We start from the raw sequence: 19,067 nt of genomic DNA, 5'->3' as shown, positions 1-19,067 counted from the left end.
GTTTATTTAACATTCACGTCTTCCATTCTTGCTGTCATGTAGCTAAATGTCTCTGGGGAAAATCCTGCAATTTTACAGAATTACTCCATCACACATTTGTTCTTTCCTCTTTCAGCTCTGCCATTTTCCAGGTCAAGCAGCACAACTTTCCACCCTCATTGATTTCACACCTATTCCTCGCCTCTTGCCACCTGTAACTCATTTCTAACCCCTCCCTCCCAACACCTTGCAGGATATTTCCATATTTTTCAAAGATGAATAAAATCTGATTATCTTCATGCTCCTTCTTAAACCCAGTCACCAACACTTAAGTGTGTCACCACTCTCCACCTCTAATTCTTCCACTTGCTCCAGTGACTGTCCTTTGCCATCACTCTCACTTTCTCCCTTATCTTTTTCAACTTCCCACACTTCTCAGGTTCCTTTCCCTTACAAGTAAGCTCTGGTCAATTCCATCATAAAAAAACCCACCAACCAACCAAAAACATGTTTCAACTTCTATCTCTATCACCCTCTTTCCCTTCTCCCCTTGCATCCAAATTCATTGATCTTGCTGTCTACAACCAGTGTTGAAAGTTCCTCTCCTCCAACTCCAGTCTGGCTTCTGCCCTCTCCATTTCACTAACTCAGCTCTCAGAATCTCTATTGACCTCTAACCAACCAAAACTCAGAACCTCTACTTCAGCCCCATTTTCCTTGACTTCTGCTCTGCCTTTGACAGCAGTTATCACACCTACGTTGTATGATGAGAGAACTAGTTCTGTGGATGAAGGGAAAGCAGTGGACGTGTTGTTCCTTGACTTTAGCAAATCTTTTGACACTGTCTCCCACAGTATTCTTGCCAGCAAGTTAAAGAAGTATGGGCTGGATGAATGGACTATAAGGTGGATAGAAAGCTGGCTAGATTGTTGGGCTCAACGGGTAGTGATCAATGGCTCCATGTCTAGTTGGCAGCCGGTATCAAGTGGAGTGCCCCAGGGGTTGGTCCTGGGGCCGGTTTTGTTCAAGATCTTCATTAATGATCTGGAGGATGGCGTGGATTGCACCCTCAGCAAGTTTGCAGATGACATGAACCTGAAAGGAGTGGTAGATACGCTGGATGGTAGGGATAGGATACAGAGGGACCTAGACAAATTAGAGGATTGGGCCGAAAGAAATCTGATGAGATTCAACAAGGACAAGTGCAGAGTCCTGCGCTTAGAACAGAAGAATCCCATGCACCACTACAGACTAGGGACCGAATGGCTAGTCAGCAGTTCTGCAGAAAAGGACCTAGGGGTTACAGGTTTCAGAGTAGCAGCCATATTAGTTTGTATTCGCAAAAAGAAAAGGAGTACTTGTGGCACCTTAGAGACTAACAAATTTATTTGAGAATAGTCTCTAAGGTGCCACAAGTACTCCTTTTCTTTTTAGGGGTTACAGTGGACAAGAAGCTGGATATGAGTCAACAGTGTGCCCTTGTTGCCAAGAAGGCCAATGGCATTTTGGGATGTATAAGTAGGAGCATTGCCAGCAGATCAAGGGACATGATTGTTCCCCTCTGTTCAACATTGGTGAGGCCTCATCTGGAGTACTGTGTCCAGTTTTGGGCCTCACACTACAAGAAGGATGTGGAAAAATTGGAAAGAGTCCAACAGAGGGCAACAAAAATGATTAGGGGACTGGAACACGACTTGTGAGGAGAAGCTTAGGGAACTCGGCTTATTTAGTCTGCAGAAGAGAAGAGTGAGGGGGGATTTGATAGCTGCTTTCAACTACCTGAAAGGGGGTTCCAAAGAGGATGGCTCTAGACTGTTCTCAGTGGTAGCTGATGACAGAACAAGGAGCAATGGTCTCAGGTTGCAGTGGGGGAGGTTTAGGTTGGATATTAGGAAAAACTTTTTCACTAGGAGGGTGGTGAAGCCCTGGAATGGGTTACCTATGGAGGTGGTGGAATCTCCTTCCTTACAGGTTTTTAAGGTCAGGCTTGACAAAGCCCTGGCTGGGATGATTTAGTTGGGGTTGGTCCTGCTTTGAGCAGGGGGTCGGACTAGGTGACCACCTCAGGTCCCTTCCAACCCCGATAGTCTATGAGTGAGCTACGCTGCCCCTGACTCCTGGGCTTTCCCAGGGAGGCCGCCCCCCCCGCCACGCGGCTCAGAGAGCGACTCTGCGCAGGGAGGGGAACAGGCTGTTCCCAGAGCGGCGGCAGCGCCCTCCGCCGAGGGAGGCGCTAAGACCGGGGGCCGGCACGAGCCGGTGGCGCAGCGCCCCTCGTGCGCAGTAGCAGGCCAGAACGGGGGCTGCGGGCAGTGTAGGGCACTGATACCCGCTTCCGCCCCGACACGTGACGTATAGTGACCATGCGCGGAACGGTTCTTACTCTCCAAGCGCGTGCGAAGTAAGGGAACTTAGTAGGGAACTGTCTGCGCACGCGCAGTTGTGATTTCAGTCCCCAGCTCGGTTGTGAGAAGCGGAAGTAGTTACCATGTTCCGGAAGTGCTTCTGCGTGTCATGGCGGCGTTGGTGAGAGCCGTGGTAAGTGAAGGGAGGGGTCAGACCTGGAGCCCGAGCCACGGCGCCGGCGTCTGTGTCCGGCCGGGTTCGGAGCCTCCCTGCCGCGCGGGCGGTCTGGCTCAGGAGCCGCCGACAGACGCACCGGGTGGCTGCGGTCTGCGCGGGGTGACCGGGCCCTGCGAGTGGTGGCCCCCGGCTCCGTTTTGCTGGGGGCGGGTTTGGCGGGGCGCGTCTGGCACCTTCCCAGCGGTGTTGTAGCGTCACAGAAGGTGGATCCGGAGCCCTGGCCCCGCGCGGTGTCCCGCTGTGCGCGGCGATGTGCGTGGTGCATGCGGCTGGGCGGGGAGCCCAGGGTGGCAGCGTCCGGGATACCCCAGCCCGGCCCTTCCACGGTCTCCAGTAGCGCAGTGATTCGTCTGTCGCAAAGGCTCTGAATTAGGAATATTTACTCTGCATTCCTTCGTTCCATATGGTGGTTTTTCAACAGCCACTCAGACTCCCCTTTTCCCCCACTCCTCCAAAACACCGATCTCCTTGCACTGTACATGTGTTTCCTCCTTGATCTTTATTCAAGAACAGGAGCATCAAACGTGTTCCACATCAGAGGTTTTGAATCCTTCTTTCCTTCTTTAGCCATGCTTTGTAGAAAATTCTGATTTTTATTTCATGATCTTTCCACTTTGAAGCTGTGTGTCAGGACACTTACTTCAAGAATTACTGTTTGCAGTCCTCTGTGACCTGCTGAGCTAACTTCCTGAAAGTTAAACTTTTATTCATTCAGTATTTGCCAGTCATTGTTGCAGTTTGCCCAATTAGCATCACACACAAAAATTTGTTCTTCTAACACTTTGGTATATAGAGAAGGCACATCTTAACTTGCACATGCTTCTGGTAGCGGTGAAAGTGCATGCCTGACTCTCTGCTCTTATTCGCAAAAAGAAAAGGAGTACTTGTGACACCTTAGAGACTAACCAATAATCTGCTCTTATTATTAATCATATTTATTGTGGTAGTGCCTCGGGACCAACTAAGAGTTGTACCATATCTAGCACAATGGTGTACAAGCAAAAAGAAGTCAGAAAATACTGGAGGTGAAATGTTGGTTGTATGTCTGGTATGAAGCTTAAGGCTTTGGTTATGTTGAAGCTTTGGGGTATGTTCCAGTGGGAGAAGTAGTTGTATGAGTGGGATAGCCTGCATCTCACTGGGATGGAGGGAGTGCTAATGTTCTCAGTTGGAGAATAGCTGGATCAGCCAGGAGGCTGTTAAACTACCAGTGCAAGGGGAGGGTGGTAAGGAGGAAAGTATTGTATAAACTGGAACTTGGAATGTCAGAAACAAATTGGTTCAACATGAAAGAAGAATTTTTTCAATGGCTTATATATCTTTGCTGGGAGTCTGAGTTGATTAGAAGAAATTTGATAGGCAGTACTGAAATTTGCATGGTTGGAAAGTTGTCACTTGTTATAACCTGCCCAGGAAGGTCAGAGCGGGTGAAAGAAATAGCCTTGGCACTCTACATTAAAGACATCATTATCTGTTTTATAGCTATAGATAACTCAGAACCACAGGAACTTTGATCCATATGCATTCATGTGCTAACAAAGTGCAGGAAGGAGTGCTGGTGAGGAGTCTGTTACAGACCACCAAATCAAGCAGGGACATGATGGAAAGAAAAATTATGTTATGAGGGACTTCAGTTTGGGAGACAAATACTGCCGTTCTCCTGCAGCCAGTAGTAAATCATGATTAGGGTTTCTAAAAAAGTATAGATGGGAATTTTTTAATGCAAAAGGTATTGCACCCCATCACAAAATAACTATTTTATCCTCATGATAGGCAAAGATGAATATAGATTCCAAGGCTAGAAGGGATCACTGTGGTCATCTAGTCTGACCATCTGTATAACACACAGAACTTCCCTAAAATAATTCTGAGAGCAGATCTTTTAGAAAAAAATCCAATCTTGATTTAAAGATTGTCATTGATGGCGAATCCATCTCAACCCTTGGTAAATTGTTCCAAGGGTTAATTACTGTCCTTGTTAAAAATTTATACCTTATTTCCAATCTGAATTTGTCTAGCTTAAATTTAGATCCGTTTGATCCTGTGTGACCTTTCTTTGCTAGATTAAAGAGCCCATTATTAAATATTTGTTCCCTAAGTAGATACTTATCGACTATAATCAAGTTATCACTTTACCTTTTAAAATATTCTAGGATCAAAAGAAACTCAAAAGCACTGGTATAGACCCATTACTAGCTGGAGATGGTAAAGTTGATGTTGATGTAGAAAAGGCAAGAGTGACCAACAGATATTTCTGTTCTGTATTTGGTGAGAAGCAGGCTGATGTACTCTGATCACAAGAGGATGATTAACTACTTTCCAATCCATTAGTAACTAAGGATGATGTTAGACAACATAGAATAATAGGACTGGAAGGGACCTCGAGAGGTCATCTAGTCCAGTTCCCTGCATTCATGGCAGGACTAAGCATTATCTAGACAATCCCTGACAGGTGTTTGTCTAACCTGCTCTTAAAAATCTCCAGTGATAGAGATTCCACAACCTCCTTAGGCAATTTATTCCAGTGCTTAACCACCCTGACAGTTAAGAAGTTTTTTTTAATGTTCAACCTAAACCTCTCTTGCTGCAACTTAACCCCATTGCTTCTTGTCCTATCCTCGGAGGTTAAGAGCAATTCTTCTCCCTCTTCCTTGTAACAACCTTTTATGTTCTTGAAAACTGTTATGATGTCCCCTCTCAGTCCTCTCTTTTCCAGACTAAACAAACCCAATTTTTTCAATCTGCCCTCATAGGTCATGTTTTCTAGACCTTTAATCATTTTTGTTGCTCTTCTCTGGACTTTCTCCAATTTGTCCCCATCCTTCCTGAAATGTGGCAACCAGAACTGGACTCAATACTCCAGTTTAGGCCTAATCAATGCGCAGCAGAGCGGACGAATTACTTCTTGTGTCTTGCTTACAACACTCCTGCTAATACATCCCAGAATGAGGTTTGCTTTTTTTTGCCACAGTGCTACACTGTTGACTCATATTTAGCTTGTGATCCACTGTGACCCCCAGATCCCTTTCCGCAGTACTCCTTCCTAGGCAGTCATTCCCCATTTCGTATGTGGGCAACTGATTGTTCCTTCCTAAATGGACTTCTTTGCATTTGTCCTTATTGAAATTCATCCTATTTACTTCAGACCATTTCTTCAGTTTGTCCAGACCATTTTGAATTTTAATCCGATCCTCCAAAGCACTTGCAACCCCTCCCAGCTTGATATTGTCTGCAAACTTTATAAGTGTATGCTCTATGCCATTATCTAAATCATTGATGAAGACATTTAACAGAACCAGACCCAGAACTGATCCCTGCGGGACCCCACTCGTTATGCCCTTCCAGCATGACTGAACCACTGATAATTGAATGGTTTTCCAACCAGTTTTGCACCCACCTTATAGTAGCTCCATCGAGGTTGCATTTCCCTAGTTTGTTTATGGGAAGGTCATGTGAGACCATTTCAAAAGCTTTACTAAAGTCAAGATATACCACATCTACCGCTTCCCCCGCCATCCACAGGGTTCATTACCCTACCAGAGAGAGCGATCGGGTTGGCTTGACAAGATTTGTTCTTGACCAATCCCTGCTGACTGCTACTTGTACATGTACTAGTACTACATGTCCTTGTGATAAACATTTAAACATCAGCGCGAATGCTTGGGAAATTGCAACTCATGGCGATCGGGGGAGATCCCAGATGACTGGAAAAAGGGTAATATAGTACCCATCTTTAAAAAGGGGAAGGAGGAGGATCCTGGGAACTACAGGCCAGTCAGCCTCACCTCAGTCCCTGGAAAAATCATGGAGCAGGTCCTCAAGGAATCAATTCTGGAGCACTTAGAGGAGAGGAAAGTGATCAGGAACAGTCAGCATGGATTCACCAAGGGCAAGTCATGCCTGACTAATCTAATTGCCTTCAATGATGAGATAACTGGCTCTGTGGATGAGGGGAAAGCAGTGGGTGTGTTATTCCTTGTCTTTAGCAAAGCTTTTGATACGGTCTCCCACAGTATTCTTGCCAGCAAGTTAAAGAAGTATGGGCTGGATGAATGGACTATAAGGTCGTCGGACTCAATGGGTAGTGGTCAATGACTCCATGTCTAGTTGGCAGCCGGTATCAAGCGGAGTGCCCCAAGGGTTGGTCCTGGGGCCGGTTTTGTTCAATATCTTCATTAATGATCTGGAGGATGGCATGGATTGCACCCTCAGCAAGTTTGTAGATGACACTAAACTGGGAGGAGAAGTAGATACGCTGGAGGGTAGGGATAGGATACAGAGGGACCTAGACAAATTAGAGGATTGGGCCAAAAGAAATCTGATGAGATTCAACAAGGACAAGTGCAGAGTCTTGCACTTAGGATGGAAGAATCTCATGCACTGCTACAGACTAGGGACCGAATGGCTAGGCAGCAGTTCTGCAGAAAAGGACCTAGGGTTACAGTGGACGAGAAGCTGGATATGAGTCAACAGTGTGCCCTTGTTGCCAAGAAGGCTAACGGCATTTTGGGCCGTATAAGTAGGAGCATTGCCAGCAGATCGAGGGACGTGATCATTCCCCTCTGTTCAACATTGGTGAGGCCTCATCTGGAGTACCATGTCCAGTTTAGGGCCCCACACTACAAGAAGGATGTGGAAAAATTGGAAAGAGTCCAGCGGAGGGCAAGAAAAATGATGAGGGGGCTGGAGCACATGATTGATGAGGAGAGGCGGAGGGAACTGGGATTATTTGGTCTGCAGAAGAGAAGAATGAGAGCTGCTTTCAACTACCTGAAAGGAGACTCCAAAGCGGATGGATCTAGACTGTTCTCAGTGGTAGCAGATGACAGAACAAGGAGTAATGATCTCAAGTTGCTGTGGGGGAGGTTTAGGTTGGATTTTAGGAAAAACTTTTTCACTAGGAGGGTGGTGAAGCACTGGAATGCGTTACCTAGTAAGGTGGTAGAATCTCCTTCCTTAGAGATTTTTAAGGTCAGGCTTGACAAAGCCCTGGCTGGGATGATTTAGTTGGGGATTGGCCCTGCTTTGAGCAGGGGGTTGGACTAGATCAGTGCTACTCAAAGTGATGGTCCACAGACCAGTGCCGGTCTGCGAGCCATCGGCTGCCGGTCTGCATGCACATTGGAAAAAAAAATTGTCAGTCCCCCACATCAGATAGCTTGAGAAGCACTGGACTGAGGTCTCTTGCAACCCTGATATTCTGTGAAATTCTATAAGTCTGTAAAAGTGCTTATTTTATGCCAATATTCAAAAAGGGTGAGTGGGATGATCCAGATAACTATAGGCCAGTTAGCTTGACTTCAGCCCCAGGCAAAATAATGGAAAAGCTCATGCAGAATACAGTCAATAAAGAGTAAAGTATGGGAATATAATTAATGCCAGTCAACATGGTTTTGTGGCAAATAGATCTTGTTAAACAAACCTGATCTCATTCTTTGAGATTACAAGTTTGATGATACAGGTAACTGGGTAGTTGTAATATACTTATACTTTTGTAAGATGTTAGACTTATACAGTACAACGTTCTGATTAAAAAAATTAACCTATACAGTATCTTTAAATGGATTAGGAACTAACTGATAGATCTCAAGAAGTAGGTGCTAATGGGGAATCATCATCGACTGGGCATGCTTTTAGTGGGGTTCTGCAGGGATCAATGTGAGGTCCAGTACTATTCAGCACTTTCATCAGTGATCTGGAAGTAAATATAAAATGACTTCTGATAGAATTTGTGGATCAGAAAGATTGGTGGAGTGGTAAATAATGATGAGTACATGGAAATGTCACAGACTGACCTGGGTCTCTTGATAAACTGTGCCTACTCAAAATATTTTAATGCAGCCAAATACAAAGTTATACATCTAGGAAGGAGGATTGTAGGCCATAGGTATAGAATGGGGGACTGTATCAATCTGTTTAGCTTATCAAAAAGAAGTTGAAGAGGTGACCTGATTACTGTATAAGTACCTTCACAGATTAAAAATATTCTGTTCCAAAGGGCTCTTTAATCTATCAGATAAAAGCATAAGAAAAAACAGTGACTTTGTATCCGATGAAGTGAGCTGTAGCTCACGAAAGTTTATGCTCAAATAAATTTGTTCGTCTCTAAGGTGCCACAAGTACTCCTTTTCTTTTTGCTTTGCAGGATAAAAGCAAGTGCACCAAGTCCCTGAGTCCCTTTGAAGCATTCCCTTGTAGTGTCTAGTCCCGTATTCACTGAACACGCACAGAAATACAAGGTCTGCTGTCCCCAAAGGAACAATATACAGACCAACTTGTCAGATTCAGCTCAGGACCAGCACATTGCTTAACATCACAGCACCACTGATAAACTTATTGTTTTCACTATAAATGTATATCAGACTAGAGATTCAAAAGGTAGTGAGTAAGGATATTGGAAACATGGTTATGTATAAAACAAAATCATAACATGCTTTATAGCAGTAATTCTCAAACTTTACTAGTGACCCCCTTCACATAGGAAGCCTCTGAGTGTGACCCCCCCCATATAAATTAAAAACACTGTTTTCATATAATTAACACCATTATAAATGCTGGAGGCAAAGCGGGGCCTGGGGTGGAGACTGACAGCTCGTGACCCCCCATGTAATACCCTCGCGACCCACTGAGGGGTCCCAATCCCCAGTTTGAGAACCCCTGCTTTATAGAGACTAATTTTAATTAACAAGTTAACCTCTTGTCTAAAGAAGTTTCTGACCCAAAATCATCTTTAGCGTTATCAGGCAAAGTTGGCTGACATCCCATTTTCATGAATATATATCCATTGCCCATTTACTTCCTCAGTGCTTTGCCTCTGATATATACCCCCAAAGTTCATTGTCTGTACTCAGAGACAGGATAACAACCCATGGCTTGTTTTTCCTGTTTGCTGCTTCCCTGTTGACTTCACATTTCTTTGTTAACATTTGACTTTGTGTGTAAATAGGCATCGGGTGTGTTAGTTTACAATGTTTAATTTACATCCTCAGAGAGAGAGGAAGGGACATTTCTTACCTCCTGTCTGGAGAAAAACCTGTTTTTCACCTCTGCTAGTGACCAGCACCTTGATACGGACTTTAAAAACATTTTAAGTATATATAAAAACTCCTTCCATAGTATCTGCACATACATTAAACAACGTATAAGTAGGGGCATTGCCAGCAGATCGAGGGACGTGATCGTTCCCCTCTAGTTGACATTGGTGAGGCCTCATCTGGAGTACTGTGTCCAGTTTTGGGCCCTACGCTACAAGAAGGATGTGGAAAAATTGGAAAGTGTCCAGCGGAGGTCAACAAAAATGATTAGGGGACTGGAACACATGACTTATGAAGGGAGGCTGAGGGAACTGGGATTGTTTAGTCTGCGGAAGAGAAGAATGAGGGGGGATTTGATAGCTGCTTTCAACTACCTGAAAGGGGGTTCCAAAGAGGATGGATCTAGACTGTTCTCAGTGGTAGCAGATGACAGAACAAAGAGTAATGGTCTCAAGTTGCAGTGGGGGAGGTTTAGGTTGGATATTAGGAAAAACTTTTTCACTAGGAGGGTGGTCAGACACTGGAATGCGTTACCTAGGGAGATGGTGAAATCTCCTTTCTTAGAGCTTTTTAAGGTCAGGCTTGACAAAGTCCTGGCTGGGATGATTTAGTTGGGGTTGGTCCTGGTTTGAGCAGGGGGTTGGACTAGATGACCTCCTGAGGTCCCTTCCAAACCTAATATTCTATGAACGATATTAATGACCAGTTTGATACCAGCTTTCATTTGAGATCTCACATGACATTTGTTGGCGAATCAGAATGTACATACCAGAATCGGTATATTTCTGTAACCCTCTTACCAGTTGGCATTACGGGGTTCTTAGGTCAAAGTGTGAGTTAAAAACAGCATAGGGTATTCCTGTGTGAATATGTTATGGATGACCATCAAGTTGATAGGAATAGCTGCCTTTGCATTGTTTTGATTTTCTTGGATGCCCACAACTAATAGTTATAATGTAGCTGGAAATTCCAGCAGTCTTCTCTTTTTGCTGGTTTCCAGTAGAATATGTGAATCCCCTTCACTGCTGGTTACTGTGTGCGTGCTGATCTCTCTGTTCTAGAAGTGCCAGACTGGAATGTCTCAATGGATTACAGTATGCAGTGGATTAATACAGTCAACCTTGCCCCAAGCACAGTGGGACAGAATGCTCTATGGCACTCTTCAGGTAGGATATTTTGTTATCCTAAAGTGTGTAAGAATTGGGGATTTGCGTAGGTCCTCACATATGAAATAAAAGGTCACAGTCTTCTAGCATATGAGGGTGGCGGGAACAATCCTTGCCAGTGCTTCTACCTGGGCATCTAGAAAAAGGGATCTTGTAAAACCGAAACGAAAGCCCTGGCTGGGATGATTTAGGTGGGATTGGTCCTGCTTTGAGCAGGGGGTTGGACTAGATGACCTCCTGAGGTCTCTTTCAACCATAATCTTCTGTGATTCTATAATTAAGAGAGCTGAAATAATCTCAGACAGTTCTTCTGACTTTCCCCCAACACACAGTCATTACTTCTGTTCAAGCCCATGTCTCTTAGCCCTGGTCTACACTATGAGTTTGTCGAATCTAGCAGCGTTAGGTCGATTTAACCCTGCACCCGTCCACACGACCAAGCCTGTTTTGTCGGCTTAAAGGGCTCTTAAAATCGATTTCTGTACTCCTCCCCGACGAGGGGATTAGTGCTGAAATCGACATCGCCGGGTCGAATTTAGGTTAGTGTGGATGCAATTTGATGGTAGTGGCCTCCGGGAGCTATCCCAGAGTGCTCCATTGTGACCGCTCTGGACAGCACTCTCAACTCAGATGCACTGGCCAGGTAGACAGGAAAAGCCCTGGGAACTTCTGAATTTCATTTCCTGTTTGGCCAGCATGGCGAGCTCATCAGCACAGGTGACCATGGAGTCCCAGAATCGCAAAAGAGCTCCAGCATGGACCGAAAGGGAGGTACTGGATCTGATTGCTGTATGGGGAGAGGAATCTGTGCAGGCAGAACTCCGTTCCAAAAGACGAAATGCCAGTATATTTGGCAAAATCTCCAAGGGCATGGTGGACAGAGGCTACAACAGGGACACACAGCAGTGCCGCGTGAAAGTTAAGGAGCTGAGGCAAGCCTATCAATAAACAAAGGATGCAAACGGTCGCTCCGGGTCAGAGCCCAATACCTTTGTTCTCTAAAATATATCTTTTTAAATACTACTCTCCCTTTTTTTTCTCCCGCAGCTGAAAATGTTTCTACGCTCCCCCTATCATCTCTGTCCCAGAGGCTAGCGCAGATTAGAAGGTGAAAAAAATACACTCGCGATGAAATGTTCTCAGAGCTCATGCAGTCCTCCCGCACTGAAAGAGCTCAGCAGAATGTGTGGAGGCAAACAATGGCAGAGTCCAGGAAGGCGTTAAATGAGCGCAATGAGGGGAGGCAGGAGTGTGATGAAAGGAGGCAGGATGCAATGCTGAGTCTAATGGGGGAGCACACTGACATGCTCAGGTGTCTGGTGGAGCTGCAGAAAAGGCAGCAGGAGCACAGACCGCCATTGCAGCCCCTGTATAACCGCCTGCCCTCCTCCCCAAGTTCCATATCCTCCTCACCCAGATGCCCAAGAACGCGGGGTGGGAGTCTATGGGCACCCAGCCACTCTACCCCAGAGGATTGCCCAAGCAACAGAAGACTGGCATTCAATAAGTTTTGAACTGTAGTGTGGACTTGTCCTTCCTGCCTCCCCTCATCCACCACCCCTCCCGGGCTACCTTGCGAGTTTTTCCCCCTATTTGTGTGATGAATTAATAAAGAATGCATGATTTTGAAACAATAACGACTTTATTGCCTCTGAAAGTGGCGATTGAAGCGGGGAGGTCGGTTGGCTTACAGGGAAGTAGTCAACCAAGGGAGCGGGTTTTCATCAAGGAGAAACAAACAGAACTGTCACACTGTAGCCTGGCCAGTCATGAAACTGGTTTTCAAAGCTTCTCTGATGCGCAGGGCGCCCAGCTGTGCTCTTCTAATCGCCCTGGTGTCTGGCTGTGCGTAATCGGCCCCCAGGCGATTTGCCTCAACCTCCCACCCCGCCATAAGCGTTTCCCCCTTACTCTCACAGATATTATGGAGCACACAGCAAGCAGCAATAACAATGGGAATATTGGTTTCGCGGAGGTCTAGCCTTGTCAGTAAGCTGTGCCAATGAGCTTCTAAATGTCCACATTCTATCACCATTCTGCACTTGCTCAGCCTATAGTTGAACTGCTCCTTACTACTGTCCAGGGTGCCTGTGTACGGTTTCATGAGCCATGGCATTAAGGGCTAGGCTGGGTCCCCAAGGATAACTATAGGCATTTCAACATCCCCAGTGGTAATTTTGTGGTCTGGGAAGTAAGTTCTTTCCTGCAGCTGTGCAAACAGACCAGAGTTCCTGAAGATGCGAGCATCATGCACCTTTCCCAGCCGTCCCACGTTGATGTTGGTGAAACGTCCCTTGTGATCCACCAGTGCTTGCAGCACCATTGAAAAGTAACCCTTGCGGTTTACATACTGGCTGCCAAGGTGGTCCGGTCCCAAGATAGGGATATGTGTTCCGTCTATCGCCCCACCACAGTTAGGGAATCCCATTGCAGCAAAGACATCCACTATGACGCTCACATTTCCCAGAGTCACTACCCTTGATAGCAGCAGCTCAGTGATTGCATTGGCTACTTGGATCACAGCAGCCCCCACAATAGATTTACCCACTCCAAATTGATTCCTGACTGACTGGGAGCTGTCTGGCGTTGCAACCTTCCAGAGGGCTATCACCACTCACTTCTCAACTGTGAAGGCTGCTCTCATCTTGGTATTCTTGCCCTTCAGGGCAGGGGAAAGCAAGTCACAAAGTTCCATGAAAGTGCCCTTACACATGCGAAAGTTTTGCAGCCACTGGGAATCATCCCAGACCCACAACACTATGCGGTCCCACCAGTCTGTGCTTGTTTCCCAGGCCCCGAATCGGCGTTCCATTGCATGAACCTGCCCCATTACCACCATGATGTCCAAATTGCCAGGGCCCATGCTTTGAGAGAAGTCTGTCCATGTCCTCATCACTATCATGATCACACTGTCGTCACCTCCTTGCCTGCTTTTGCAGGTTTTGCACATACTGCAGGATAATGCGCAAGGTGTTTGCAATGCTCACAACAGCAGGGGTGAGCTGAGCGGGCTCCATGCTTGCCGTGCTATGGCGTCTGCAGGAAAGCAGGAGAGCAGAGTTGCAGCGGAAGCGGTGATGGCGACGGATGCCACGAGAATAGATATTTATACAGAGCGACGAGAGGACCTGCGAGGTGGATTCATGGCACCAGGAGAGCAGAGTTGCAGCGGAAGCAGTGGATGGCTACAACGGTTAACAGTCCTACTGCACTGTCTGCTGACAGCAGTATGGCGGCTGCACGGAAAAAAGGCGCGAAACGATTGTCTGCCGTTGCTTTCGTGGAGGGAGGGGCGACTGAAGACATGTACCCAAAACCACCCACGACAATGTTTTTGCCCCATCAGGCATTGGGAGCTCAACCCAGAATTCCAACGGGCAGCGGAGACTGCGGGATAGCTACCCACAGTGAAACGCTCCGAAAGTCGACGCTAGCCACAGTAGTGAGGACGCAGTCCGCCGACTTAATGCGCTTAGTGTAGACATATGCAATCGACTGTATAAAATCGATTTCTAAAAATCGACTTCTATAAGATCAACCTAATTTCATAGTGTAGACATACCCTTAGACACTTGATAAATGTCTGAACCACTTCAGCTAGATAAGATGGTGGAGATATAAATCTGTCATGCAGGCCATGAAGACACTACAGCCCATGTTTGTTTACTAATTGTATTAATCATAAGAGCTAAATAGCTTGGCTAAGCAGTAATTGTTCAGGAGTGGGGGTGACCTGATTATCTAACCTGGTGTATCATTTGTATAGGACTCAGATAACTATAGTATCAAATCACCAACCCATATAAAATGTCTTTGAAAGGATGTTAACACCAAGGAGAGAGAGGAATTATTTACTGTTGTACAAGGAGGTATAACTAGGATTAATGGAACAAAAATGTGAGAGAAAATCTAGATTAAATTTCAGGACAAATTTCGTGATATTAAGATGCATGAAACTGCCAGCCCATTCCATAGGATATTCAAAATATTACCAAATGTACAGTAGGGAACAAACCTATATTGGGCCCAGAGAGATGGGTTTGGTGACCTAATAGGCCTTTTTCATCTGTAACTTCTATGACTGTAAATTAGTGAATGTTTGAATGTAACACAGTTTTAGTGCTTATTCCTCAACACTGTTCTCACTTCTCTTTTGTCACTTTAACCAGAGGCATGAGACTGGCCGACCCCAGCTGAATAAAGTATGTGGTGGATTGATACCAACCAGTGGTGTAATAACACAGCAAAGGAGAATGCTTCACAGCACTGATCAGGTTAGAATAGTTTGATATTGTTTATTATCAGACGCTTTGTTGTTGCAATCACTGTTCAGACACCTTTAACTTGTGACAGGGTAACTTTGACAGCGTTACTGGCCTAGTGGACGAGGAGAAGCAGTAGATGTGCTACATCTTGATTTTAGTAACGCATTTAACACAGTCCCACATGACATTCTCATAAGCAAACTAGGAAAATGTGCTGGAGATGAAATTACTATAAGGTGGGTGCATAACTGGTTGAAAGACTGATAACTACTCTGAGTACGATGTAAGACGTGGCAGGTAATTGTCCTGCTCTACTCAGCACTGGTGAGGCCTCCGCTGGAGTAGTGTGTCCAGTTTTGGGTGCCACACTTTAGGAAAGATGTAGACAAATTGAAGAGAGTCCAGAGGAAAGCAACAAAAATGATAAAAGGTTTAGAAAACCTGCCCTGTGAGGAAAGATTAAAAAAACTGGGCATGTTTAGTCTTGAGAAAAGAAGACTTAGGAGGGACCTGATAAGTCTTCAAATATGTTAAGGGTTGTTATAAAAAGGACAATGATCAATTGTTCTCCATGTCCACTGAAGGTAGAACAAGAAATAATGGGCTAAATTGGCAGCAAGGTAAATTTAGGTTAGATATTAGGAAAAACTCTCTAACTATAAGGATAGTTAAGCTCTAGAATAGGCTTTCAAAGAAGATTGTGGAATCTCCATTATTGGAGGTTTTGAAGAATAGTTTGGACAAACACCTATCAGGGACAGTCTAGGTTTACTTGGTCCTGCCTCAGAGCAGAGGGCTGGACTTAATGACTTCTTAAGGTCCTTTCTAGCCCTATGTTTATATGTTTCTAAGTGATGATTTTTTTAAACAGTCCAGGAGATGAACTTACTCAATCGGAACATTAAATGTTATAGAGTAGATATTATCATAGACCAAGACCAGTGATTTGAGAGCTGCAAGGTATCCCTTCAGAAGGCAGAGCACTAAAAGTGTCATGTTCCCTTCTCTCTCCCCAACTGGGTGACAGGGAGCTGCTGGGAAAGGTCCAACAAAAGGCCTGTGAGGGATGGGGCTGAGATGGGAAGAGAAGTAATAATAGGGGGCAGATTTTATCTTGTCTCCATCTGGAGAAAAGAAATGGAAGTGTTGCCCCCACTTTTAAAGGGGACGAGGATGCTTCCCCTCTCTTTCTGGTGTGTGGGTGGGGAGGGGGAATGATGGGAGGTATAGCAAATTTTGCTATTCACCAAACGCTTAATACTGTCAGACTAAATATTAATGATGGTGTGCTGTGAACACAGTGTATCCTGCTGACCAGTATTGTTTTGTTTCCTTTTCTCCCCGCGTCTATTGTGGCCTCTTGTCTTATACTTGGACTGTAATCTCATTGGGGCAGAATCCATCTCTGTTATGTTTTTGTTCAGTGCCTAGCACAATGGGTCCTTGTCTTTGGTGATAGCCTCTAGGCATTACCATAATACAAATAATAACTGTGGTGGTCCTTGTTCCACAGAGCTTGCAGGCTAAGAAAATGACAAAATACAACAGGTGCACAAGATATAAGAAGTGGAGTGGGTTGGAGAATGAAGGAACAATAACATTCATATACAAAGCCTGACAACAATCCCAGCTTGCTACTGGCCTAGGCTTGGTTAGATGGCAATGGTTTGTAGGCATTATGACAGAGCTAAATTCTAAGGAGGGATTTGAAAGAGAACTAGGTAGTGGCTTTACAGATTTTTACAGTGTCTTTCCCCAGTATAAGGGAAACGCAGTATGAAAGAAAACATGGAGGTATATGTGGGAGAAATGGAGTAGCAGTCAAGACAGGCATCACGTCCCAAACAAATCTAGGGCACAACAGTATAAGATAATAGATCTTACAGGTAGGTGACTAATCATGAAAAGGTAAGGACAAGAAGCTTTGGTAGCAATTGAGGAATATGAAGAGGCAGGTGACATGGACAGAGCAATGAGCCACTTCTCCCCAGCACTGCACGCAGGCCTGTCTAGATGGCTCGAGAGATCCGCAACCTTTGCACCTGGCAGGCAATTCACAATGAGGTTTTCCCAGTCATCATAAAGCCCGTTATCTATATTTCTAATGAATGAATCCCCCATTATTATCTGTTTCTTTCTAATAACTGGGATTCCCTTCCCCGGAGAGAGATTCTCAGTGCGAGAGCACACCATGACATAATCTCGAAGGAGGGTTCCAACTGTGAGATTGCTTCTCTTTGATGCTCTCCTTCCCTGAGACACTCATCTTTCTCAACAGCACATAGGCTGCAGACTGGGGGTGGGACCACTCTACTGTGTCCCAGAAATTCTCATCTGTGTACCTCTTTGTCTCAGCTCCTCCAGTTCAGCCACTCTGGTCTCCAGAGCCCATACTTGGTCTCTGAGGGTCATGAGCTGCTTGCACCAAATGCACGTGTATGCCACCCACGCACAAGGCATGCATTATACATGCTGCATTCAGTGCAATAAACTGGAAAGCCCCCACCCTGCTGTGGGACTTCTGCCTGCATTCTTTTTACTCCTGCAGCTTTTTTTGGTTTGGGGGGAGAGGGGTATTCACTGACCTAAGTGTAGAGAATGTTAATCAGGTGTATTTGGCTCTCATGTTCCTTCTCTAAACTCCCTCACAAAACTCCCGTTAGCTGTTCCTGGTTGCTTGCTCCTCTGGCTGCTTTGGAGCTGGCTTTTTAAAGGCCTGTTCTCCTTGAGTGTCTCCTGGGTAGCTGTGCCTCCTGGTTTACGTTGAATGGGTGCTAAAAGGATTAGGGGTGAAGGCTTTGTTAAGAAGCTCTCAGCCTTGCCTGGCAGGCTGCTAGGCTCAGCGCACAGCCCCCCAAACAGACCCCTATGTATAGGTCAGTCAAGCAGCAAACAGACAGACAGACAACAGCAAGGGCCACATAGTCACTTCTCCTTCACCTGGAGAACTCCCTCGCAAAATTCTCCTGTTAGCTGCTTCTGTTCTCTAGCAACTCTTGAAGCCAATGTCCTGTTGTTGTTGTTAGGGAAGCAGGCAATGTGGTACTGCAAACCAACACCAGTTACGCAGCCCATGGACAACACAGGCTACTAGGAACAAACACAGCTCCTCCCTGCTATACCCTTGCAGCACTGCTCCCAGAGTCCATTCCCCTCCCAGGGCCCAGCTCAGTGAACCAAGAACAGTGGCATCTAGGACCCCAGCTCTTTTGAGCCCCCTACTGTCCCTAGTAACTACGAACCTCAGGGCTCTATGCCAGAAGGCCCACGAACCAGAAGAGGCAGGGCCAAAATGTATGCTTGCCTTTGACTTTAAGCCCACTCCATGCATTGTGCCTTGCACTGCGCTGTTTAGTTTCTTTGCTGGTTTAATGTAGTTCCTAGTAGTTAGACAATGGATTGTTTGATTTTTATAATTAATAGTCATTTTTTCATTTCAGTGGAAGGTTTCTGTTTGTGACATAATAGGTTGTTTAATCATAAAAGCCTTTAACATTACATTCATAAGGAGTCAACAGTTCATTTTACACAGAAAATAATTACATTTGCACTAATTCATAAGGTTTCACAAACACATACAGGCAAAGACACACAGTGCAATAGGGATTGCCACAATGTTGGATGTCCACCTCCCGTAAACAACACTGAACTGCACAAAAAACTCACCTGCACTATTTCAGGCCTGAGAATCAAAATAAGAGCAATGGGTATCCCTGACAACATTGCCCTTGCTGTTTGCACTTCGTATTGGATGCTTTGCTGGCTGCTCAAACTGTTGAGCAAGTGTTTACACCTCAGCCTCCCACCCACTGCCATTGATTTTTCCTCTCTTACTCTCACAAATATTGTGCAAAATATAACATGCCGCTATAATCTTTGGGATATTTTTTTCGACTGCTTCCAACCTGTTCCCAGGCAGTGCCAGCTCCCTTTCAGACGGCCCACTGCACGTTCCACTGTCACTCTGCTGCTACTGAGGCGGTAGTTGAACAGTCCCGTCTGTCCAAGCAGCCTATGAATGGCTTCATGAACCAGGGAAG

The 19,067-nt window shown here is 45.5% G+C and overlaps 1 protein-coding gene across 1 annotated transcript in view; it reads left to right on the top strand.

Annotated features, from left to right (window-relative positions):
• The first annotated feature begins 2,372 nt into the window (after positions 1 to 2,372).
• The window catches only part of UQCC1 (ubiquinol-cytochrome c reductase complex assembly factor 1), a 95,419-nt gene continuing 78,724 nt past the window's right edge, over positions 2,373 to 19,067 (top strand). Inside the window, exons 1-3 of the mRNA XM_074969799.1 lie at positions 2,373 to 2,517; positions 10,658 to 10,762; positions 14,932 to 15,036. Of these exons, the coding sequence (XP_074825900.1) occupies positions 2,494 to 2,517; positions 10,658 to 10,762; positions 14,932 to 15,036 (234 nt within the window). The 5' untranslated portion in view covers positions 2,373 to 2,493. The remainder of the gene's footprint in view (positions 2,518 to 10,657; positions 10,763 to 14,931; positions 15,037 to 19,067) is intronic.

Source organism: Natator depressus, chromosome 13, assembly GCF_965152275.1.
Source record: "Natator depressus isolate rNatDep1 chromosome 13, rNatDep2.hap1, whole genome shotgun sequence".
Lineage (NCBI taxonomy): Eukaryota > Metazoa > Chordata > Testudines > Cheloniidae > Natator > Natator depressus.
This window is presented reverse-complemented; position numbering and strand designations above follow the sequence as displayed.